Source organism: Thalassophryne amazonica, chromosome 9 (genome assembly GCF_902500255.1).
Source record: "Thalassophryne amazonica chromosome 9, fThaAma1.1, whole genome shotgun sequence".
Classification (NCBI taxonomy): Eukaryota; Metazoa; Chordata; class Actinopteri; order Batrachoidiformes; family Batrachoididae; genus Thalassophryne; species Thalassophryne amazonica.
In genome coordinates, this window is record NC_047111.1 from 13,861,269 (window position 1) to 13,887,145 (window position 25,877).

The 25,877-nt window shown below is 42.9% G+C and overlaps 1 protein-coding gene and 1 long non-coding RNA gene across 4 annotated transcripts in view; both read right to left on the reverse strand.

Annotated features, from left to right (window-relative positions):
* Window positions 1–351: 351 nt before the first annotated feature.
* LOC117516765 lies at window positions 352–19,742 on the reverse strand. The gene is made up of 3 exons (XR_004562542.1): window positions 18,912–19,742; window positions 7,640–7,642; window positions 352–408 (listed from the first exon to the last, which is right to left on the reverse strand). It is a non-coding gene; the product is annotated as an uncharacterized LOC117516765 (long non-coding RNA).
* Window positions 19,743–20,998: 1,256 nt separating this feature from the next.
* slco2b1 (solute carrier organic anion transporter family, member 2B1) overlaps window positions 20,999–25,877 on the reverse strand; it is a 65,133-nt gene continuing 60,254 nt past the window's right edge. For all 3 annotated transcript variants that reach the window (XM_034177616.1, XM_034177618.1, XM_034177617.1), the window contains 2 exons: window positions 22,646–22,766; window positions 20,999–21,421 (listed from right to left, as the gene is read on the reverse strand). In XM_034177616.1, coding sequence (XP_034033507.1) covers window positions 21,232–21,421; window positions 22,646–22,766 — 311 coding nt within the window. In that variant the 3' untranslated portion in view covers window positions 20,999–21,231. The remainder of the gene's footprint in view (window positions 21,422–22,645; window positions 22,767–25,877) is intronic.

Here is a 25,877-nt window from a genome sequence, read left to right on the forward strand (position 1 = left end):
AACAAGAGAGATAGCAAAAGACAGACCCAAGCACAACATTCCCCACAAGAGCATGAATGCACAGAAAAACAATGCATAAAAAAAGGAAAGAAACAAAGGGAACCAAAAACAAACAGAAAATCAGACGTAGTATCAAAGCCTGACATAAACGCATACAAACTGAACACTTAGCATCTTGTTGAATGTTAGTGACTTTGACTTTGACCAGATACTTTTCACCATCATCAACAAGTATCGAGCAGAATTCTGGTGGGATATTTGAACAGACTTCAATTAAACTTTTTGTTTTTCTGCGCTGGAAAAAGATAATTACTTAATCAACCTTAAAAATATCATTAAGTAATCATTAAATAATATGGACACTGTTTTAGTTTCATTTGGATAAATTTCTTTAATTTGGGTTTCATTCTTGCTCGTCAGGTTGATGAGAAGAAACTCACAAACCACAGCAGGTGCTCCCCATGTTCCATCAGCATGTTATAGGGCTAGACCACTACCACACTTGGGCCAGTCTGATCATATGTCTGTGCTTTTAATCCCTACATATGCCCCCCTCAGGAAAACTGCTCTTACCACCACAAAGACTATAAAGACCTGGCCGGAGGGTGTCTCTCAGCAGCTCCAGGACTGCTTTGACAGGACCAACTGGGATGTTTTCGAGCATACAGACCTGGAGGTGTTTGCAGACAGTGTTCTGTGTTACATTAAGAACTGTGCATGTCCCAGGAGGCAGAGGTTACAGAGGTGACAGAGGTCCACTCCAGGCCATCTGCAGCACCACAAAGACCAGCGAGGCTGCAGCAGGTCCACCTGAGCCCAGGAGCGATGGGCAGGATCCAGTACCACAGGGCAGGAGTCCACTGGATCTACACTGCCAACCCTCCACACCTTCTGTACGTTCTATAACTGTTCCTGGAACTGAAAGGTTATCAGCAAAGAAAAGCTAGTACAGCTGACAAAAGGGGGGAAGACAGTCGCCCACTTCTCCAGAAAATCAGCAAGAAAGTAACTCCAGCAAATGGTCTCAGGAGCAACAAAAATACATTAAAATAGCAATATAAGTCACTCCAAGACTCTACACACAAACAAGTGATGACCAGAGAGAATGAGCAGCTGTTTGAAGTGGTTCAATTCCTGACTGGAGTAAATCTGGATCGTCTTTCTCACATCTGCACGAACATCTTGGCCTTTGCCCTCGTCCTGTGTGTCCGACCCGAACCCTAACCCTGACACAGAGGAGTTACCAGCTGAAGTCAAACATTATCACAAGATGGTACTGAGATGGGGTCAGATGGCGGCACACATAGTTGCAGCAACACAGTGATTTTCCTATTGGTGCTTTGTTTGGCTTTTTGCGAATGTGTTGTTTTTTGTTCTGTGCACATCCTATTGGGTGAACAACATCTACAGCCGGCACAATCTTCTTAAGATAGGAGTTTGTTATGGGCAGAGTGTTACAGCCGAGTATTGACGCTCATACCAGCATTCCGGTGGCTATAGCAAAACGCACCGGCTCTCTGTAGATTACCATCCCTGCAGGGAGGAGGCAATGGCAGCTCTGTTAGAGAAGGCAGAAGCGAGGCTGTGGGCGACACAATAGTGGTGGGCCAGTGTGCTACCTAGGCTACAGAGGCAGCCACACAGACCACCACTCCAAAGCCTCTTTCTCACAAATGCCAGATCCCTCACTAATATGATGGATGAACTGAAGCTACAGATGGCAACCAGCAACACTCTGAAGGATGCGTGCATTCTGCTGATCACAGAGACCTGGCTTCATTCATCCACCCTGGACTGTTATCGAGCTAGCAGGATACACCGCACAGCATCATGACAGGACATTGGACTGTGGTGAGAGCAGAGGAGGGGGGCTCTGTGTGTACATCAATAACAAGTGACAAAAACAGTAACTATAGACAGTTACTGCTCCCCAGACCTGGAGTATGTGACTGTTAAATGCAGGCCAATTTATCTCCGGAGAGAGTTCACTGTGGTCATGATTACTGCTGCCTACATACCATCAGATGTTAATGCTAGCTCGGCTTTCGGGTATTTACATGGCAGCATAAGCAGTCATCAGAACACATATCCTCACACTGTGCACATCATAGCAGGGGCCTTTAACCATGAGGACTTGAATCAAGTGCTCCCCATGTTCCATCAGCATGTTGCAGGGCTAGACCACTACCACACTTGGGCAAGTCTGTTCATATGTCTGTGCTTTTAATCCCTGCATATGCCCCCCTCAGGAAAACTGCTCTTACCACCACAAAGACTATAAAGACCTAGCTGGAGAGTGTCTCTCAGCAGCTTCAGGACTGCTTTGACAGGACCAACTGGGATGTTTTCAAGCATACAGACCTGGAGGTGTTTGCAGGCAGTGTTCTGTGTTACATTAAGAACTGTGCAGACATTGTCACAGTGGATAAACACATCCGGGTCTACCCCAACCAGATGTCCTTGATGACGAGGGAGGTCCAACGGCTGCTGAGGGAGAGGAACACCGCCTTCAGGTCTGGCAACAGGGTTCTCTACAGCTTGGCCTGAGCTGACCTGAAGAGAGGCATGAAACAGGCCAAGTTGAACTACAGGTGGAAAATTGAGGACCACCTGGATGGCAAGAACAGCAGGCAGGTGTGGCAGGGTGTCCAGCATCTCACCAACTACAGGACCAACCCTGGAGCTGCTCAAGGTGATACCATGCTGGCAGAGGAGCTGAACCTCATCTTTGCCCGCTCTGAGGTGGAGCTACCGGAGGCAGCTTCACTACACCCCACGATCCACAGCAGCTCTACCCTCACAGTGGAGGAGCCTGAGGTTAGGTGCACGCTGCAGGCCATCGACCCGAGAATGGTTTCTGGACTTGATGGCATCTCTGGATGGGTGCTAAAGGACTGCGCAGACCAGCTGGCTGGAGTCTTCACCAGAATTTTTACAACCCCAATTCCAATGAAGTTTCTCTTTATAAATACATTTGCTGAAGATCTAAGGGTTTAACCCTCTGGGGCCGACGTTGTCGTATACGATGGCTGAGACCAAGCTTTACTAAATTATAAATAACTTTTTAATGATATGAGACAGAAACTTGAAAAGCTGAAAAGTTAACTCCAATGGACTTTTGAGCCACCGTCCACCATCTTTGTACTCTTCATAGAAGCTGTGTGATGATGTGAGCAATGTGAGTGTCTAATCGGAATTGGTTCACCGCCAAATGGTTTTCCAAAATTCAATCATAGGGCAGATTCACCTCACGTGACACACCAAAGATTGTTTTTAGGAGTGATGTGTTACTAGTTTATTTATTATAGTTTGCTGTGTGTTTTGAATAAATGTGTGTGGAAAATAATTTCTGCTTTACTTTTTCCTTTCTTATTTCTAATTGTAAACCTTTATTACACTTGTAAAACACAACTATAGCACATATATTTTGAAAGTACAGGTTGTTCTTGAAAAAAGAGACATAAAACTTGATTGTGGGATGCAGGGAGAGCTGTTAACAGCAATAATAAAACATTCATGCCAGGCGAGTGAATTGTCCAAAAAATGCCCTCGGACCCCAGAGGGTTAACTACTGAATTTGAAACATGCCGGTAGATGCATGAAATGATGTGGAATAAGTCTCTTTGCCAAAGGGTATTCCATGTGACGTCAGTGATCCTATGGCCTTGGCGGAGGTTTGCACTCTCTGAGTGCTTCTAGTTTTGTTTTGTGTTTTGATTCCTGATAAAGTCTGACATAAAAAGTATATGAGTCGCAGGAGCTCCCAAACTAGAAAAAAACATAACAGTTAACATAACTGTTAACAGTCACGATGAATAATAATAATAAAAATGAAAAAAAAAAACAACAGAAATTAGTAAATAAGAAAAAAGTGAAATAATCAAAAGATTTTGTGTTTGTTTTTAGGTGCTGGTGCTGGTCTGAGTCATGTGCACGTTCTGTGTGCGGAGAGTGAAAGTGTTTCTGTGGGTTGGACTGCAGCCAAGTGGAAAAAGAAAGAAAAAGAAAGACGTGCAGGGGGAAGAAAATACAGATGTGGAGCCAGAAAGTGGGCGGGGCTAAGGGAGACAAACACGGTGGAGCCAGAACGTCACATTGGTGAATATTGTGAAATAGAAGTTTTAACTAACCTGGATCCTGGAATGCTTGTGGAGGATTAATATTTTTGACAAAAACCACGACCCGACCTGACAGTGGAACTCCATCCCCGTCTTCTCCAGAGACAGTCTGTCCTCTGTCTGTTCAGCTGCTGCCACTGTTCCCCTGATGAGTCAACCTGTCTTTGAATCACGCCAGAAACCATCTACATCACACACACAATAAAATTATTCCCCCTCCTGATGAGTCCGTAGACGGCCGACTGTAGAAGTGATGAACGTTTATATTTGTGTCTAATTCTGGTCTTATTGTGAAGCAGTAGTGATGCCTTGCCCCAGCAATGTCAGTAACTGCTGACCTGTGGGCCAAAACTGGCCCACCAGCAGTAATATCTGACCTAACAGATGATTTCAAAAAGTGAGAAATCATTAAAATCTACAGTCTGGATGAATAAAATGTAAAACATGAAATGTAAATCACTTCATCTGGGTGTCTTGGTGGCTTTTCATAGTACAGAAACAGCATTAGTGAAGGTTACAAATGATCTTCTTATGGCCTCGGACAGTGGACTCATCTCTGTGCTTGTTCTGTTAGACCTCAGTGCTGCTTTTGATACTGTTGACCATAAAATTTTATTACAGAGATTAGAGCATGTCATAGGTATTAAAGGCACTGCGCTGCGGTGGTTTGAATCATATTTGTCTAATAGATTACAATTTGTTCATGTAAATGGGGAATCTTCTTCACAGACTAAAGTTAATTATGGAGTTCCACAAGGTTCTGTGCTAGGACCAATTTTATTCACTTTATATATGCTTCCCTTAGGCAGTATTATTAGACGGTATTGCTTAAATTTTCATTGTTACGCAGATGATACCCAGCTTTATCTATCCATGAAGCCAGACGACACACACCAATTAGCTAAACTGCAGGATTGTCTTACAGACATAAAGACATGGATGACCTCTAATTTCCTGCTTTTAAACTCAGATAAAACTGAAGTTATTGTACTTGGCCCCACAAATCTTAGAAACATGGTGTCTAACCAGATCCTTACTGTGGATGGCATTACCCTGACCTCTAGTAATACTGTGAGAAATCTTGGAGTCATTTTTGATCAGGATATGTCATTCAAAGCGCATATTAAACAAATATGTAGGACTGCTTTTTTGCATTTACGCAATATCTCTAAAATCAGAAAGGTCTTGTCTCAGAGTGATGCTGAAAAACTAATTCATGCATTTATTTCCTCTAGGCTGGACTATTGTAATTCATTATTATCAGGTTGTCCTAAAAGTTCCCTAAAAAGCCTTCAGTTAATTCAAAATGCTGCAGCTAGAGTGCTGACGGGGACTAGAAGGAGAGAGCATATCTCACCCATATTGGCCTCTCTTCATTGGCTTCCTGTTAATTCTAGAATAGAATTTAAAATTCTTCTTCTTACTTATAAGGTTTTGAATAATCAGGTCCCATCTTATCTTAGGGACCTCGTAGTACCATATCACCCCAATAGAGCGCTTCGCTCTCAGACTGCAGGCTTACTTGTAGTTCCTAGGGTTTGTAAGAGTAGAATGGGAGGCAGAGCCTTCAGCTTTCAGGCTCCTCTCCTGTGGAACCAGCTCCCAATTCAGATCAGGGAGACAGACACCCTCTCTACTTTTAAGATTAGGCTTAAAACTTTCCTTTTTGCTAAAGCTTATAGTTAGGGCTGGATCAGGTGACCCTGAACCATCCCTTAGTTATGCTGCTATAGACGTAGACTGCTGGGGGGTTCCCATGATGCACTGTTTCTTTCTCTTTTTGCTCTGTATGCACCACTCTGCATTTAATCATTAGTGATCGATCTCTGCTCCCCTCCACAGCATGTCTTTTTCCTGGTTCTCTCCCTCAGCCCCAACCAGTCCCAGCAGAAGACTGCCCCTCCCTGAGCCTGGTTCTGCTGGAGGTTTCTTCCTGTTAAAAGGGAGTTTTTCCTTCCCACTGTAGCCAAGTGCTTGCTCACAGGGGGTCGTTTTGACCGTTGGGGTTTTACATCATTATTGTATGGCCTTGCCTTACAATATAAAGCGCCTTGGGGCAACTGTTTGTTGTGATTTGGCGCTATATAAAAAAAAAATTGAATTGAATTTTCTCACTCTTCTCCTTCTTGCACAGTCACTCAGTTTTTGAGAACTGTCCACTCCACACAGATTTACCACAGAGTGCAATACTGTTTGTATTTCAACATAAATGGTGTAAATAAAGTTCAAGACATATTCAGTGACTTGGAAATGTTCATGTATCCATACCCTGACTTGTCTCAATAAAACTGGCAATAAAAGTGATTATTTACAGGCACCAAAGGGTATTAAAGGCTTCCATTACTTAAGTAACCCATCATCTTGGCTTTTTGTATTTTTAATTAATTTATATCAAGTTGTAGAGATTTGCTTTCAGCTTGAGTTTAAGGAAGATCATTTTCATTTTTTATTTATTTTAATTTTTTTATTTTTATTTATTTATTTTTTGTATTTGAAAAGGCAGAAAGAAATTAAAATGTGTGAAAAACAAAGTGTTCCAATATTTTTAAAGGGAACTGTAGCCCTGGGTTTGATACTCATCTGTGGTCTTGGAAAATGCACTCCTGCATCATCCCAGTCCATCTGGATGGAATCGAGCAGTGACCTTGCTTGGTGGTGTAACCTGGTGTTTTGTCCTTTTGTCTTGTCCAGGGTGAATCATCAAGTGTCACCTGATTCAAGTTACTGAATCCAGAGATACACACAGACACTGACATGAAAGCACAATTCTCATCCAATTACATTTGTTCCGCAAATCTGATAGGTTAGTCGTGTGAGATTTCAGACCATAAAATATCACGTTGAAAGTGGCAAAATATTCAACCGTTTCACATTTGATGAATTGCTCTGCACCCTGACCACGTTACTATGCAGGTGTCAGTAATGGCGCTGTCAGCTGAGAGCAAAAGAAACTGGCGGTGTGACGACGATGTTGAAATGCGTGGATTTTATGGATTTAACTGGACTGATTGATGAATTTACCATGAATTTAACTCAGTGCAGCTGACGAGATGGAGAAATTTGTGGGTCTGTTCCCAGAACTTCCAGTTTGGCATGAAGATACTGTTGCTACGGTACGCTTCGCCGACTGAATTATTTACAGAAAAATAAACCGTGCAAACAATGGAATTGGATTAGAATGAGAATAACCCCCTTGTGTCTCATGTTTTCTGGATGTTAATGCTGGATTTTACAGTCGCAAATTAAGTTTTACCTGCGACACATTAGTGTGTGTGTAAATGTCACTGAGGGGCCACAAACGTTCCTTGTTTACTGGTTTTTATGGATTATTTTCTACCATTAAGACTCAGGAAACTAGAGGCTGTTAAACATTAATTCCACAGATATAAATTTTTACAAATGAAAGACAGTTTTGGAACTGGTCACTCCTGACAATGTCGGGGTGTGTTAAAGTCAAATACTGCTGACATAGCCTTGGACAGGGACCAACTGTTGGAGAGTTTTTTATTCACCACTGTTACCTACTTGCTTGCTCAGGGGAGCTGGTAAGGTTAGATGTTACCCTTGTGAAGGGCTTTGGGGCGACTTATGTTGTAATTTAATGCTATAAAAATAAACTGAATTGAAGTTGACTGAATTGAACTGTGGTGGTGGGGCAGAGGATGCCACTGTGCAAGTCAACAACCAGGGCATCAAACAGGAACCAAAGGGAGGAAGTGAGGAGTAGGAGGAGGCAGACATGTGGCCAGCATCTCCAGTGACCAACAGGAGGAGGTGGGGCAGAGGAGGCCCAACGTAGGCCAGCAACAGACGCCAACCAGGGGTGGCAGGGTGGAGGAGGCAAAGTTCTGGACATCGACTGCACACAGCAGAGAGTTGAGTCAGTACTAACAATATCAAATGTCTTGGATATTTCATATTGGTTGCGGTTGATGACTAAATTGAAGACCAGCTGCTTTTGATTAGCAGATGTGAATGACACCTTGAAACCTTGAAAATTCAACCTTCATGGTAGACCTTGCACTACACCACATTTGTCCAAATCCAGACAAACCTTTGTGTCTCTGTTGAATGTTCGATTAAGACAATTAAGTCTGTTGGCTGTTTGTTAAACACCTGCAGCACTCATCTCACTGTCTATCTGATCATGTTTATTTGTGGAATGATGATCATTGTCCTGCATCTCTTCCCACAGTTCTCTTATTACAGGAAAGTCTGTGCTATTTTGTTTCATATTGTCCCGGGAATTCTCAACCCCATAATTTATGGAGCACAATCTGCAGAAATCCTTAAAGCCTTGTCAAATTTATTGCGAATTTCACAAAAAAATAGACTTTGTGATGATGTCAAGTAAAAATCACAGAATTAATTCAAAGTCATATTTGCCATGTTTTGTGGGTGATTTACTGTGAATATGTGTGTAAATGACAGTGTGTGGTAATGTGATGCAGACAGCAGTGTAGAAATGAGGATTTTATGTGTGTTAATATCCATAAGTGAAAAATGAAATACAATCAGCCACTTGCATTCATGTACATAATAAGACAGACACATTTTCACTGAAAGTATTATTCAGTGAACATTACCCAAATTGAAAATGAATGTGGCTTGAAAATGGTTTGTCTGCTGTTTCACATTAGGTCCAAGGTGTGTAGCACAAGCCCATTGCTGCCATTGCTGCCACATGCTGCCTGGACACAACATGTGCTCACTTATGGAGCTAAATCAAGGCCAAAAGTTTTGTTATCTGAAAATAAAAAAAGATTGAAAAAGTACATTTTGAAACTGAAAATTAAAGTTTTATAATATGAAAATAAAAAAAGATTGAAAAAATAAATTTTGAAACTGAAAATTCAATGTTTGTTCTTGAATTTTATAATCATTTAAAAAGTATTATCAAAATAAAAATAAGTGTAAGATATATATTTTTCAGTTTAAATAAATTTTTGATTCAGCTCTGTAATTTTTTTTATCAAATAATTTATTTTCATTCATATTTCTTTTTTTCACCTTCAGATCTTTTTTTTTCACTTTAAGATCTTATTTTATCAGCTTCAAAATTTTGGCCCTATTCTGGCGTGGGAGGGTGTGGCTTCGATTGAGAAGGGCGTGGAATTGTGAGTGACAGGAGAGCAATCAGTCCTCACATGATGTTGCTTTCAGGAAACGTGGGTACTTTGATAGATAATGACTCTGCTCCCGTCTCCATCATTTATTTACTACGCAGCTGGTGCGTGAAAGAAAACAGAGAATAAAAGCTTATTACAAGGCTTTAAACGCTCGAGATAAAGCTGTTTATTGTGATCGATGTGTAGCAGTTGGTTCAGTGGATCCGTATGTTGTACCGGATAGTGAATTTAATGACAATGTAACAAAGTTGACCGCCCGTGAATCCAAATCCAAAGCCGCCCGGAAGAGCGTTCCGGCTACCGGCAGTGTGAAGAAGCACCTCCGTTACAGGCACGGCACCGTGGCTCTGAGAGAGATCCACTGCTACCAGAAATCCACCGAGCTGCTTATCCGCAAGCTGCCGACCAGGTCAGCCTCGCTGGCCTTCTGCAGAGCATCACAGCAGAGCTCTGAAAGCGGAGGTCAGTCTTGAAGTCCTGAGCGATTTCTCTCACCAGGTGCTGGAAGGACAGCTTGTGGAGAATCGCAGGCATATGGATGGCGGACCCGACACTGCCGCCAACAACAACTCACTCGCTGCTCCCCTCACTGCTCACTGCTGTCTATGTAAATTTAATAGAGATCCGGCCCTAAAAGTGTGAGACATTCTGCTGAACATCTCACAGACTGTCAGCAGTGATCACTGCTGTGAGATGTTCACTAAATTAACGTATTTACATTTTGTCCTGGTATTTTGCACACTGAAGGAGACACACCCCTAATTGTGCATTTATTAAGGCATATATATTAAATGGACGATATTTGGTATTTTTCGCATTTCAAAGGTGTGATCCTCAGTGCACACCGTGAGCAGATCAGGTTACACATTTGTCTGTGTGTGATATACAATCTGCACACGTTTTTATGCACACTACTGTTTCCTCTTTGCCCTGCCTGGTTGAGCATTTCTGATTGTTGTGAGTTTGTAGGTGAGCTTGTGACCTGTTTGGGGTCACAGAGTATCTGACAGGAATTCACTGATTTGACTCATTAACCTGCATGTGAGTGACCTGATTCACACCTCAAATCACCTGGTCAACGCAGAAACCAACACACAAACCAAGGATTGTAATCCATGTCATCAATTAACTTCAGGCTGAAGATAATAATATCACAATTTTAAAAACAACAAAAAAAGTTATATTTTCTCAAATTTGCAACTGAAAGTTTCACATTATCTCAGTTTTTTTTTATAAATTTCTCTCACATTAACTTCATAAGGCTGCAGAGTTCATTTTTAAAATGTTTATTTCATTCTTTTGGAAACATTTTAGGCAAATAACTGCATTTTGAGTGGTATGTGTCTATTTTGTGCACTGTGTTTTTAATTTTCCTGTCTCTGTTGTTGTTGTGGGTTTTGCCTGTGGGTGATGTGAATGATCTTGTAGCTGCTGTATAATCTGGTTCAGTGCATCAAATGGTGATATTTAATTTTGAACTGTACATTATCCCTTTGAAATAAAGTAAATAAATAGAGGTTTTCCTGTCTGATGCACAGCAAAATTATCAAAAAAAAAAAAAAAAAATCTAATCTGATCTCTGAGCAAAGCCACAATATTTCCTACATTCGTTCCTGCACAGAAGAAGCGTCTGCATTGCTCCAAATTGCGAATTGTTCCCTGTGTTTGAGATACACAGAAAGTCCAGTTCTGTGTGCGTCTCTGCATACCGAGCATCCGGAAAATATTCACAGTGCTTCACTTTTCCACATTTTTTTGCTATGTTACAGCCTTATTCCAAAATGGCTTAAATGTATTGTTTTCCTCAAAATTCTGCGCACAGTACCCCATAATGATGATATGAATTTTTTTTTTTTGCAAACTTATTAAAAATTTAAAACATCCACAACTCCACATTACGTTGAGAAATGTGGCTTGGGGTTTGAACTGGCAACCTTCCTCACTGAAACCAAGTGCACTTATAACCACTTGGCCACCACCCCTGCCCTATTCACAGCCTGTGCCATTATGTTCCAAGACTGGATTATCTGGAGGCACAAATCTGGGGAAGGGTACAGAAACATTTCTGCTGCTTTGAATGTCCCATTGAGCACAGTGGTCTTTATCATCTGTAAATGGAAGAAGTTCAGATCCACCAGGACTCTTCCTAGAGGTGGCCGACCGTGTAAACTGAGCGATCGAGGACCAGGACCTTAGTCAGGGATGTGACCCAGAACCCAATGGTCACTCTGTCAGAGCTCCAGCATTCCTCTGTGGAGAGAGGAGAACCTTCCAGAAGGACAACCATCTCTGCAGTAATCCATCAATCAGGCCTGTATGGGAGAGTGGCCAGATGGAAGCCACTCCTTAGTAAAAGGCACATGGCAGCCCACCTGGAGTTTCACAAAAGGCACCTGAAGGACTCTCAGACCAGGAGAAACAAAATTCTCTGGTCTGATGAGACAAAGATTGAAGTCTTTGGTGTCATGTTTGGTGGAAACCAGGCACCATCATGCTGTGGGGATGTTTTTCTGCAGCAGGAACTGGGAGACTAGTCAGGATTGAGGGATTTGTTTGAGTCATTTTTTGAACTGAAAATGTATTTTTTAAATTCAGTACATTTGCTAATCAGCTTCATTACAGCCTCTAATCATAAAACCTGGAGGAAATGACGCTAGCGCAGCTACAGCTTCCATGCTGAACACGTGATGAAAACAGAGAAAATCCACCTGTTTTTGGACAACACAGGAACAACACAAGAAGCATCTAGTGACAAGTTCTGGCTCCATGTTTTGGCTCCAAGAACACCTCCCCTTTTATCTTCACACTCCGTCAGTATGTTTAAGGTTCAACTGAAAGCAGACTCATTCTGGTGTTTCATCAAGAGCAAAAAAAAAGAAAAAAAAAAAGAAGTCAGATTGTCTCCTGATTACCTAAAACTGTCCCAGCCACCATTTTTCATTATAATGTGCACTCTGAAGCAGATTGTGGTGGAGCACATGTGTGTACCTTCATGTTTTAATTATTTTCTGACACAAGTACAAAGTGCGTTATTGCAGCCCATCCGGTGTAGGGGGCACAGAAAGGCTGAAAGAAGCTGCAAATGTGAGTCTGACACTTTTTTCTGGCGTGGTAATAATCCAAACATGAGTCTTATCAGGTGGTATAGGTGGATGGGGGCTGGTGGTGGTGGTGGTTGAGCAACAGTCTCCCTGAATTTTAGAATTTGGAATCAGTGAATGAGAGCCACACAGATGCAAATATGGCTGAACTGTTCAATGTATTGGAAATAAATTCATTATTGGTCATTATAAATTCTTTGATTTAAAAAGTACTAAGTAGTTGCCCAGTGAGAAAAATAAGTCCTGTATAGAAAAAAGAAGCATCAATAATTGTCACATAATCAATCAACTTCAATCAACTTTTTTTTTATATAGCGCCAAATCACAACAAACAGTTGCCCCAAGGCGCTCCACATTGTAAGGCAAGGCCATACAACAATTATGAAAAACCCCAACGGTCAAAACGACCCCCTGTGAGCAAGCACTTGGCTACAGTGGGAAGGAAAAACTCCCTTTTAACAGGAAGAAACCTCCAGCAGAACCAGGCTCAGGGAGGGGCAGTCTTCTGCTGAGACTGGTTGGGGCTGAGGGAAAGAACCAGGAAAAAGACATGCTGTGGAGGGGGGCAGAGATCGATCACTAATGATTAAATGCAGAGTGATGCATACGGAGCAAAAAGAGAAAGAAACAGTGCATCATGGGAACCCCCCCACAGTCTACGTCTAAAGCAGCATAACTAAGGGATGGTCCAGGGTCACCTGATCCAGCCCTAACTATAAGCCTTAGCGAAAAGGAAAGTTTTAAGCCTAATCTTAAAAGTAGAGAGGGTGTCTGTCTCCCTGATCTGAATTGGGAGCTGGTTCCACAGGAGAGGAGCCTGAAAGCTGAAGGCTCTGCCTCCCATTCTACTCTTACAAACCCTAGGAACTACAAGTAAGCCTGCAGTCTGAGAGCGAAGCGCTCTATTGGGGTAATATGGTACTACGAGGTCCCTAAGATAAGATGGGACCTGATTATTCAAAACCTTATAAGTAAGAAGAAGAATTTTAAATTCTATTCTAGAACCAACAGGAAGCCAATGAAGAGAGGCCAACACGGGTGAGATATGCTCTCTCCTGCTAGTCCGCAGCCCTGTGAATCATAATAGAGTCAAGTCATGAGGTGTCTAAAGATTCCTGCGGCTCCACCGCGCTCCTTTTTCCATGAAAAAAAACTCCTGTAACAGTGGAATGTGCCGTTCATTTCTAAACTGGACGCTGTCTTGGTCCGGTATGTCGTCTGACTAGCACAGGAATTGTGAAAAGAGTGGACATCAGCATTTTTTCGGCACATTGAGACAGACGTGCGGAGGAATTCTGTGCGTCGCGGTGGAGCTGCATGGCGCAAAGCAACGCCGTGATGAAGCCTTCCAGGACATGTTGGGGCAGGTCCAGCTCATGCACAATCACAATCGGATAATCACACGACTGAAAAGCAACCGGAATCCATCTGAAATCCACCTTTAAGCCGTCCTGTGAGACCAACACCGAGGTGGTTTTGTCCCGCGTAATGAACGGCTCTGTGGCGCGTCCCTCCGCTTTTCTTTCCATGAAAAAAACTCCTGTAACGGTGGAATGTACCGAAAAAGTGCCGATGTCCACATCTTCAGCCTTTTTGTGAAAGTCAGACGAGGTCCCGGATCAACAAAGCCTTCACGTTGGAAATGATCTGGTTGTTCCAGCGGGGTGTCAGCCTGTCGATGGGGGCTGGTAACACGCCGCGCTCTCAGCAGTTGTGGGTGGCCTTTAAACCGTCTGGATCACTCCTTAATCTGTGTAATCCCCATAAAATCGTCCCTGAAAGCCATATTAATTTTCCGAACGGTGTCCACCTGGAGGTCTCTCACAGTTTCTGAAAAAAAATTGATGCAGCAAAGCTCTAAATCGTTCAGACATTTATTCGCAATAAAAAATAGACGAGAGGGGTGGACCACACCTCACTCAAAGCCTACTCACAGGCGAATGACGCAACCGACAGGCGTGAAAAAACTCATGCATGTGCACAAAGGTTCAAGCTTGGCTGATGCAATCACACGTGATTCAAATCCATATGGTTTTTGAAAAAAATAAAAAGGTCGGATACTTTTCTAACAGACCTCGTATATCCAGTAACGGTCACAGATCTTCAGATGGGAAGAGAGACCATTTTAATTCATCATCTTTAGTAAAGCACTGTACACTGCGTGATATAGGCTTTACATGTCTGCTCCTCTGTATGTACGTAGGAAGAAGCTGAATCAAGGAATGATCAGACCTGCTGGTCTCAAAGTAGAACAAAATGCGGATTTCACATTACTGTAACAGTGATCCAAAATTTGTGTGCCATGGGTGGGATGTTTCACATACTGATAGTAGTTGGGAAAAACAGACTTGAGATTGGTCTTGTTAAAGTCACCAGCTACTATAACCACCGCATCTAATTTAGGCCCAATCTCAATTCTCTTTTGTACCCCTTCCCCTTGGCCCTACCCCTATGCCTACCCCTTTAAAACAAGGGGTAAGGTGAAGGGGTGTGCCTCTAGCCCTATGTCTTACCCCTCTGTCTTACAGGAAAAAAAAAAAACTGCTCGTCTCATGAGTTTGACGTCATCATGTTGCGTCGCTTAAACGCCGTCTTCACTGTTTGTCAACATGGCAACGAAGCGCAACTTGTTGCAGTAGCCTGTTTGCTCTTTTTATTTTCTCACCTTTTTGCGTAAATGCAAAGAAATAGAAGTCGTTGCAGATTTCTTCGACATATATAAAAGTGTCTTATCGTAGCGTTCGTGTGTATATGCATTATAACGCCTCAGCACACGAGTGAAATTACGATATTCTTCAGAACGACAATATACACAACATGCATCCAGCAGCATACACGTTGCTGTCATAGCCAACTGCCTGTAAAGTTTTTGGCAAGTTATAACTTCCTAAACAGCGTAGATTGTAATGAAAGCTACTTACATTTGAGCGACTCTTTCGGCGCCATGTTTGTTTCTTTGGGGACAGCGGTAAGCTCCTCCGACCCCTCTAAATGGAGTGTGCATCCAGATTCACTCCATTTGAAGGGGTTTGTAGGCGTCCGCTTACCCCTCCACCTCACTCCAAAAAGAGAATTGAGACACCCCTCTGTCTCTCGTGCCCATGCAAAACTGAGGGGAAGGGATAAGGGGAAGGGCCGAGGGGTAAAATTGAGATTCAGCCTTAGAGTTCTCACATTTTAGTATAATGTCACTCAGTTCATCTAGAGCAACAGATATGTCCGCATGTGGATGTATGTACACTATGCACAAAAACATCACTGAAACCTCTCGAGGAAGATAAAAGGAGCAGCACTTCAGAACAAGGCATTCCAGATTAGCTGTACATGTGCACCAAAGATGATTAATAAGGAAACACACACCTCCTCCTTTCATTTTCCCGATGTGGTCTTTCGAACAATCCAAGCGATGGACAGAAAATCCCGGAGGCTGAAAAGTAGAATCCAGTATGTTACTGTGAAAGCAAGTCTCTGTCAGGCAGAACATGGAGCAGTCCCAAGCCTCACGCGGGGTCTGGATGCAGCTTAACAGGTCATCCATCTTGCTGGGCAGAGACTGAACATTTGCCAGGTAGATTGAGGGGAGCAGGATCCTCGTCGGGCAGCTGCATAATTTAACAAGCAGCCCTCCACACTTTTTCCAGTGTCTGCGCTTCTGCCGCTGGCGACCTGTGGCCTCTTCACTCTGAAGCTCGGGTCCCCGGTGTACGTGAGCCATGCCATGTACACCGGGACGCTCCATCGCCCCCTCAGTCATGAACAAGACCTCGAGGTACTTGAACCCCCTTCACTTGGGGCAAGAACATATTCCCTACCCGAAGTAAGCAATCCATCAGTTTCCTGCTGAGAACCATGGCCTCAGATTTAGAGGTACTAATCCTCATCCCATCTGCTTCACACTTGGCTGTGAACCGATTCAGTGAGTGTTGGAGGTCACCGGCCGATGAAGCCAACAGGATCACATCATCTCCAAAAAGCAATGATGAGACCCTGAGCCCACCAAACCAAAATCCCTCTTCCCCCCGACTACGCCTAGATATCCTGTACATGAATCTCACAAACAGGATTGGTGACAAGGCGCAGCCCTGGCGGAGGCCAACCCCCATCGAAAACGAGTCTGACTTACTACTGAGCACAGCTCTCACTTTGTAAGTACAGAGATTGGATGGCCCTGAGAAGGGGCCCCCTCACTCCATACTCCCGCAGCACCTCCCACAGTATCTCCCGGGGTACCTGATCATGCGCCTTCTCCATGTCCACAAAACACATGTAGACTGGATGAGCACACTCCCAGGCACCCTCCAGGATCCTTGTGAGAATGAAGAGCAGGTTCCACGATCAGGACGGAACCTGTATTGTTCCTCTTCAATCAGATGTTCGAATATCGGCTGAACCCTCTTTTCCAGCACCCTGGAGTAGACTTTACCAGGAAGGCTGAGTAGTGTGATGCCCCTGTAGTTGGTGCACACTCTCTGGTCCCCCTTTTTAAATATGGGGACCACCACCCCAGTTTGCCATTCCTTAGGCAGTGTCCCAGACCTCATCGCAATGTTGAAGAGACGTCTCATCCAAGACAATCCCTCCACACCCAGACTCTTCAGCATTTCTGGACATATCTCATCAACCCTCAGGGCCTTGCCACTGTGGAGTTGTTTGACTACCTCAGTGACTTCCATCAGGGAAATTGATGAAAATCCTCCATCAGCTGCCAGCTCTGCCCCTACTATAGAGGGCGCTCCCATCTGATGCAGGAATTCCTCAAAGTGTTCCTTCCAGCACCAGATTACATCCTCAGCTGAGGTCAACAGAGTCCCATTCTTACTGTAGACAGCTTGGATGGTTCCACGTTTTCCCCTCCTGAGGTGCCTCACGGTACACTAGAAGCACCTTGGTGCCGACCGAAACTTGTTCTCCCTGGCTGCTCCGAACTCCTCCCACACTTGCTGCTTTGCCTCCCCCAGTACAGAGGCTGCTGCTCTTCGGGCCTGTTGGTACCTTGCAACTGCCTCCAGTGTCCTCCGAGATAACATATCCCGGAAGGACTCCTCCTTCAGTCGATGGCTTCCCTGACCACCTGTGTCCAGCATGGTGTTCAGGGTTGCCACCCCTTGAGGCACCAAAGACCTAAGTGTTGTCCACCTGAAGGTCTTGGGTGATACATAGTAATATATTTAATTTTTTTCAAATCATGGTTATAAACATTAAGATCACATGATCTACACATCACCAACATGAATCTTACAGTGCTAAAGGTGTTTTTCTGGGCCAAGATGATGGCACAACATACACCTTAAAAAAGTGGTGCACAAGTTTGAATTTATTTTGGGTTTTCCAAAATTAACCTGGTGGCAGGATTAAACAGATACAAACTGAACACTTAGCATCTGGTTGAATGTCAATTAGTGACTTTGACTTTGACCAGATACTTGTCACCATCATCATCAAGCTTCTAGCAGAATTCTGGTTGGATATTTGAAAAGGATTTAATTAAACGTGTTGTTTTCCTGCACTGGGAAAGAAAATTATTCAGTCAACATTTAAAAAACAAACAAAAAACAGTAACACACAAATGAAGTTGACTGAAATCATTAAGTAATATGGACACTGTTTTAGCCTCATTTGGATAAATTTATTTAAATTGGGTTTCATTCTTGCTAGTCAAGTTGATGAGAACAGACTGTTATGTTTCGGACGCGGTCGAAGCACCGACCCAGCGTTTGAAAGGACCCAGCATAAAATAAGCAGAGCACGGTTCAAAAGGTAACAGAATTTAATAAACATAACCGTGGGTGAAGTGCTAAACAACTAAAAAGTCCGCGGTCTGGTGAGGTGGAAACACGGCGCGCTCTCAACAGAACGATCCGGAGCCACAGCAGTTTGGACCCAGGGACCCCGCCGACACCCCCCAGGTGGCCGCGACAAACCAAGTCTGTGAAGAAAGAAAACATGAGGTGAGTCCAACTCCACACAGAGAGACACAACTCAAAGGTGCACGCAATCAGCAAACACATCCTGGCTTAAATCTATACATCAGCTTCTCACCCTGCAGGCACGGAACAACTCAGTTCAAATCTCCACTGCAGCAGAAGCTGATTAGACAATTAGCATAACGTGACAGCTCACTAACACAAGGTGTGAGGGACACCAAATCCACTGTCATTACTTCATAAAAGTCACCAAAACCAAATTACCTCAGGAAGTGTGATGAAGAGCGTGAGACCTCACCCAATCCTCCTTCACAGACTGTGGCGTCAAACCTGGAGCGGTCTCTGCGTCCGTGATGGTGAGATTGTTCTCCTGACGTCGATCTCACACGTCTGCTCACAAGGTCGAGTCTCTGGCAATCACACACTGTGCATTCAAGGTTTAAATGCAGCAATCTCTGATCAAGACAAAATACACCACAGCTGTGAGTCCTGATGACCTGCATGTGAAAACAAGCCTCAGGTGTTCAGGGTGAGGTCCTAATGCTCAGCCACTCAGTCCTGAATGCATACCACCTGGTGGGAGAAACAGAAAACAAAAACCAAGCCAGCCAAACACCCCAGCCCACAACACAGACTCACAAACCACAGCAGGTGCATGTCTCAGGAGGCAGAGGTTACAGATGTTACAGAGGTCCACTCCAGGCCATCTGCAGTCCCACAAAGACCAGTGAGACTGCAGCAGGTCCACCTGAGCCTGGAGACCAGGACTGACAGGCAGAATCCAGTACCACAGAGCAGGAGTCCTCCGGATCTACACTGACAACCCTCCACACCTTCTGTACCTTCAGCTGACAAAAAGGGGGAAGACACTCGCCCACTTCTCCAGAAAATCAGCAAGAAAGTAACTCCTGCAAATGGTCTCAGGAGCAACAAAAATACAGTAAAATGGTAACATAAGTCACCCCAAGACTCTACAGAGAGAAACACGGACAGTTTTAGCTTAAAGGACTGATACACACCCTGGGATGAAGGACCACATTGTCAGTTTTACATCATCTGTGTCACAGTATAACAAAAACAAGTAAGTTCTACACAGGCCCTGAGGTCCGTCAGGTAGCTGTTTGCCCACGGAACCGGAGGGGAGTTTATGACTCCCCCTGGATGGGACACCAGTCCATTGCAGATTAATTCCCCAGTGAAGACCAGAACCCATTTACAGCTGGGTGGACTGGGAGGATGCAGATAAAATGTCTTTTCCAAGAACATAGACAGGTAGCCTGAATCATACACCAGGAGCTGAACCCTGATCAGTAGCCCAACTCCAAACTCCCACAGCCACTTAACAACAGTATACAACCCCTGGCAAAAATTATGGAATCACCGGCCTTGGAGGATGTTCATTCAGTTGTTTAATTTTGTAGAAAAAAAAAGCAGATCACAGACATGACACAAAACTAAGTAATTTCAAATGGCAACTTTCTGGCTTTAAGAAACACTATAAGAAATCAAGAAAAAGATTGTGGCAGTCAGTAACGGTTACTTTTTTAGACCAAGCAGAGGAAAAAATATGGACTCACTCAATTCTGAGGAATAAATTATGGAATCACCCTGTAAATTTTCATCCCCAAAACTAACACCTGCATCAAATCACATCTGCTCATTAGTCTGCATCTAAAAAGGAGTGATCACACCTTGGAGAGCTGTTGCACCAAGTGGACTGACATGAATCATGGCTCCAACACGAGAGATGTCAATTGAAACAAAGGAGAGGATTATCAAACTCTTAAAAGAGGGTAAATCATCACGCAATGTTGCAAAAGATGTTGGTTGTTCACAGTCAGCTGTGTCTAAACTCTGGACCAAATACAAACAACATGGGAAGGCTGTTAAAGGCAAACATACTGGTAGACCAAGGAAGACATCAAAGCGTCAAGACAGAAAACTTAAAGCAATATGTCTCAAAAATCGAAAATGCACAACAAAACAAATGAGGAACAAATGGGAGGAAACTGGAGTCAACGTCTGTGACCGAACTGTAAGAAACCGCCTAAAGGAAATGGGATTTACATACAGAAAAGCTAAACGAAAGCCATCATTAACACCTAAACAGAAAAAAACAAGGTTACAATGGGCTAAAGAAAAGCAATAGTGGACTGTGGATGACTGGATGAAAGTCATATTCAGTGATGAATCTCGAATCTGCATTGGGAAAGGTGATGATGCTGGAACTTTTGTTTGGTGCCGTTCCAATGAGATTTATAAAGATGACTGCCTGAAGAGAACATGTAAATTTCCACAGTCATTGATGATATGGGGCTGCATGTCAGGTAAAGGCACTGGGGAGATGGCTGTCATTACATCATCAATAAATGCACAAGTTTACGTTGATATTTTGGACACTTTTCTGATGTTTGAGGATGATGAAATCATTTTTCAAGAAGATAATGCATCTTGCCAAGAGCAAAAACTGTGAAAACATTCCTTGCAAAAAGACACATAGAGTCAATTTCATGACATAGGGTCAATGTCAACGAGCAGATGTGATTTGATGCAGGTGTTAGTTTTGGGGATGGAAATTTACAGGGTGATTCCATAATTTATTCCTCAGAATTGAGTGAGTCCATATTTTTTTCCTCTGCTTGGTCTAAAAAAGTAACCGTTACTGACTGCCACAATCTTTTTTTCTTGATTTCTTATAGTGTTTCTTAAAGCCAGAAAGTTGCCATTTGAAATGACTTTAGTTTTGTGTCATGTCTGTGATCTGCTTTTTTTCTACAAAATTAAACAACTGAATGAACATCCTCTGAGGCCGGTGATTCCATAATTTTTGCCAGGGGTTGTATATATAGCGCTGGAGATTTAAAAGGTTTTGCTAAACAAAGTCGAATATACTTTTCAAACTTGCTGATCTCTAATTTCTCTTTTTTTAGAGTCCCTGTAGTCGTCTGGTCTGTCTTCTTCAGGTCAGGATGGCTTGCAGTTCTTTGGAAGCCAAGCTGTCCGGAGAATGTGGTTCATTCACCAGCTCATAGCCAGCTTTTCCTCCTGAACCCCGGTTTGCACGTCCTGCTTGCTGATGCAGAACCAGAACCGACAGCAGGAAGCAGATCATGGCACCACATACGAACATAGCTTGCAGACCCAGAAACCTGCACAAAAACAAACAAACAAAAACAATCAAAGAAACAACAATCAATCAACAAATAAACAACAAACAAACAACCAAAAACAAATAAACAAAATCAAACAAACAATAAACAAACATGCAAAGAATCAACAAACAACCAAAAAACAAATAAACAAACAACAAACATATAAACAACTAACAAACAACAAACAAACAATCAAACACACAATCAGCCAACAAGCAAACAAACAAACAACAAACACTCAAACAACCAAACAAACAAAACAATCAAACAGCAAAACAAACAACAAAAAAAACAATCAACAAACTAAACAATTCATCATGCAAAAGAACAGACACGGAATATGTCCACGCAGCATAATAAAGTGATTATGGATACAGAACAGCAAATGCTCATATTTTAGGCAAGTGTGCAAAAATAAACAGCGAGAATCAAAAAAAAAAAAAAAAAAAAAGAGTGAAAGCAACGAGACAAATGAGCAAAAATAGAAACACTACAGAGTCCAGTGTCAGAATGGAGTGTCCTATTCATGATGATCATGGACAGGACTTCAAGGTGCACTCAGCAACTGGACATCTTGTAGTTTGGTGACCTCAGAATTACATCTGTGCAGGTTGATGTTCTTTTGGCTTCATCAGACTGTGGACTGGGCAGGTTTGAGGCTGAGTGAGAAGCTGTCTGAGGGTCCTGACGGCATTGCACCAGACCCTCATGGTAAAGAAAGAGCGAAGCCAGAAATTGAAGACCCTCAACTCCTATGGTCATGAGCTTTAGGAAATGACTGAAAAAACAAGGTCACACAGCAGCAGAAATGAGATTCCTCTGTGGGGTATCTGGACTTACACTCCTGGACAGAGTGAGAAGCTTGAATATCTGGGAGGGACTCTTAGTAGTGCTGCTGTTTCTTCACATCTAAAGGAACCAGCTAAAGTTGTGCAGGCAGCTGGTGAGGATGCCCTCTGGTTGTCTCCCAAGGAAGATCTTCCAGGCACATCCAACTGGCTGTAGTCCCCAGGGAAGACTCAGGACATGCTAGAGAGATTATATTTCCCAGATCACTTGGGAGTGCCTTGGAATCCCCCAGGAAGAGTTAGGGGACTTGACAAAGAATAGGGAAGTATGAGATGAGCTGCTTAGCCTGTTGCCATCGCAACCCAGACCCGAATAAACAGTAGAAAATGAATGAATCAATAAAAGTGCATTTGAGGAATGGGAACCGTTTACCTGTGTCTGAACTGGTCCAGGTTGTAGTAGAGACAGGACGTCTGTCTGCCGCACTTCTTGCCCCACAGAACACAGGTGGTGTCAATAACGCTGCCATACAGAACAGGTCCGGGCATGAACGCTGCACACACACACACACACACACACACACACACACACACACACACAGATGTTATGCTTGTCTGATGGAAAACCTTACCCTCACTGTCCTCCAAAGGTTGTGAGACTGAGCAAGTAAAAATGCGCTTCTTCTGTAAACAAAACCAAATACGAGTCACAAATCCGCAGGTTGTCCGAAGAGAAATTAAAAGCCACTTCACACATAACACAAATTTGGGTGAATGAAGACGAAACAGGCCGAATAGGTGAAACCCAAAATTCCAGCTGCAGTTGGGAGGGACAGATGGTCGGACAGCCCTGTAGGGATGCCTTACAATACCGTGGCAACGGTTTCATGCATGATCGTATGCACGCGCATGAACACAGTGTGACCATGGTGAAAGGTGTGACACCACATCACGCTCTCATAGCAGCGAAAGCAATTAAATGTACAAATGTACATACAGTGGGGCAAATAAGTATTTGATCCACTGTTGATTTTGCAAGTTTTCCCACCTAGAAAGAATGGAGAGGTCTGTAATTTTTATCATAGGTACACTTTAACTGTGAGAGACAGAATCTAAAAAAAAAAAAAAAATATTCAGAAAATCACATTGTATGATTTTTAAACACTATGTAACACAATTTTCATTCCTGGCTTCTAAATGTTATAAGAGAGAAAACTGACCCACCTTTTGTCAAAAAGTGATTAATGACCCTGTCAGCCAATCAGAATCGACTACGTCACTAAGCCCCGCCCCCTTATGACATCACAGCCAATCAGAATCGATGACATCACTATGTCCCGCCCCTAAGCCCCTCCCCTAGTCCTGCCTCCAAGCCCCGCCCCTTATGACATCACAGCCAATCATAAACAATGACGTCACTATGTCCCACCCCTAAGCCCCGCCCCCGGCTCCTCCCCTAGTCCCGCCCCTGGCTCCTCCCCTAGCCCCACCCCCAAGCTCCTCCCCTAACCCCTCCCCAAGCACCGCCTCCAAGCCCCACCTCCCCTCCCACCCGGGTCTAATATTTTAATGTCATTTTATTTCATGAATTAAAGAATGATTAAAAATACCTAGATCTTTTTAATGTATTAAAGAATTAACTAATTCTGAAATAATTAAACATAAATCAGTGTCTATTATCTAATACCCCTTTAATATTTTTAATTCTTAAATTAAAGCGCCTCCTTTATGGTTTTTTAATGCCTCAATTAAGAAGGAATAAAAAATACCGTATCTTATGCATAATTATGGGAGGTTTTCTTCAATTTAGTGATTAAACACGAATATTTTAATACGCCTTTAATATTTCTTAATTCTTAAATTATCGCGTTTCCTTTTCTGTTTTTTTAAATTCGTAAATTAAAGAAGGGAAACAAATAGCCGTCTCTCTCGGGTGTAAGTCTTTGCAGCAAGACGGTCAAATACCCACGCATAGAGCCGCTCGCGGAAACATGACCCCACGGCTGTAATACCTGTTGCAGACGCTAGCTGTGTCTGTGTGTGCGTGCGTGCGTGCGTGTGTGTGTGTGTGTGTGTGCGTGTGTGCTTGTGTGTGTGTGTGTGTGTGTGTGTGTGTGTGTGCTTGTGTGTGTGTGCGTGTGCGTGTGTGTGACCTGCGGAGCGGGGCTGTCACGCCGGATGGTCTTTTATAACATAGTAGAGAAGCTTGAATCTTTGGTTCAAGCTTGAATGTTTAATTACCTCCAATTTCCTGAAGACGGGGTCGTTCGTCACGCATGTTTGAAGGCTGAAAAATCAACAAACCTCCTTCTCACTCACGCCAAATGGTGTTTCTTTTAAGATATTACCCAGTCGATCAGGGGGGCTGCGGGACACCCGCTGATCGGAGATGCCGCCCCGAGGTGATGAAGGCGGAAAAAAACAAAGTTTCTTCTCCGTCACTCCCGGCAGGGTGGCTGGGTGTCAGGCCAGATGGTATTTTTAGAGCAAAAGGTACCAGTAAGTGTTTTTCACAAAAAACCTCGTTTGAAAAACAATTTACCCTTTTCAACAATATTATAGGAAAGAACACAGGCTGTATAAGGTTTAGAATATGTGCTTTATTACATTCATTAAAGTCACACACAGAGAAAAAAGCAATTGTTCATGTTTATTAAACACAGCATACGTGAAGGAAAACATTAAGAAAAAAGTATTTGGTCCACTTACATGAAGAAAAAAGTATATGTTCATGTTTATTAAACACAACATACGTGAAGGAAAACATTAAGAAAAAAGTACTTGTTCCAGTTACCTGAAGAAAAAAGCATATGTTCATGTTTATTAAACACAAATTTGGTCCACTTACATGAAGAAAAAAGCATACGTCCATGTTTATTAAAGGGTAACCATCAGGCTGTCGCTGTAAATTAGCTGATAGATGATTATTATGTCTCCAGCTGCGTATAATAAACTCAAGTCTGCTCAAAGCCACTTTTCTAAGGCAACAAGTTCGCATATTTTTTTTGTAAAGTCAACTTATTATATTTTACACATTTTGGGATTCAAACATCAAATCCTTATCTCAACACTTCACGGTAACGTTCACATGCCAGCAGCTTGGATGTTAAGTCCTAAATCTAAACATTTTCTTTGCTCACTTGTATCGCTGCAAGTTCCTGCTTTACCACCTCATTCTGACCAAGAAACATCTGAAGTGGGTCAAAAAAATAACTGAAACTGTTCTTGAAAGCAGCTTTCTCCTGGTTAGTTTTTAATACACCCTGAAGACATCAAGATTCTCTGATCAGATTTCTTGGGAGACTTTCCAAAAGGGAGACATCTATTGTTTTAATATGAAAATCAGCCGTCAGCATTTTATGTCAAGTGTTCCCTGAAAATCACAGATAACTGAATGACGGAGAACTGAAGCAACAACTTTGAAGTTTCAAATAAAACAGGGTTCATCAGCATTTTCTGGTTTATCAGAATCTGAATCAGAACAGCTTTTAATGGCCAAGTATCCACAGAATACATGGAATTTGACTTTGGTTTGAGCCGCACTCTCTCTGTACACTGTAAATGCATGCAAACATACAAACGAATTAAGTTAACCAGACTCAGTTTTCAAGCTGTAGCTTCAAGAAAATTAAGTTGACCTGAATATAATGAATGAACAAAACTAT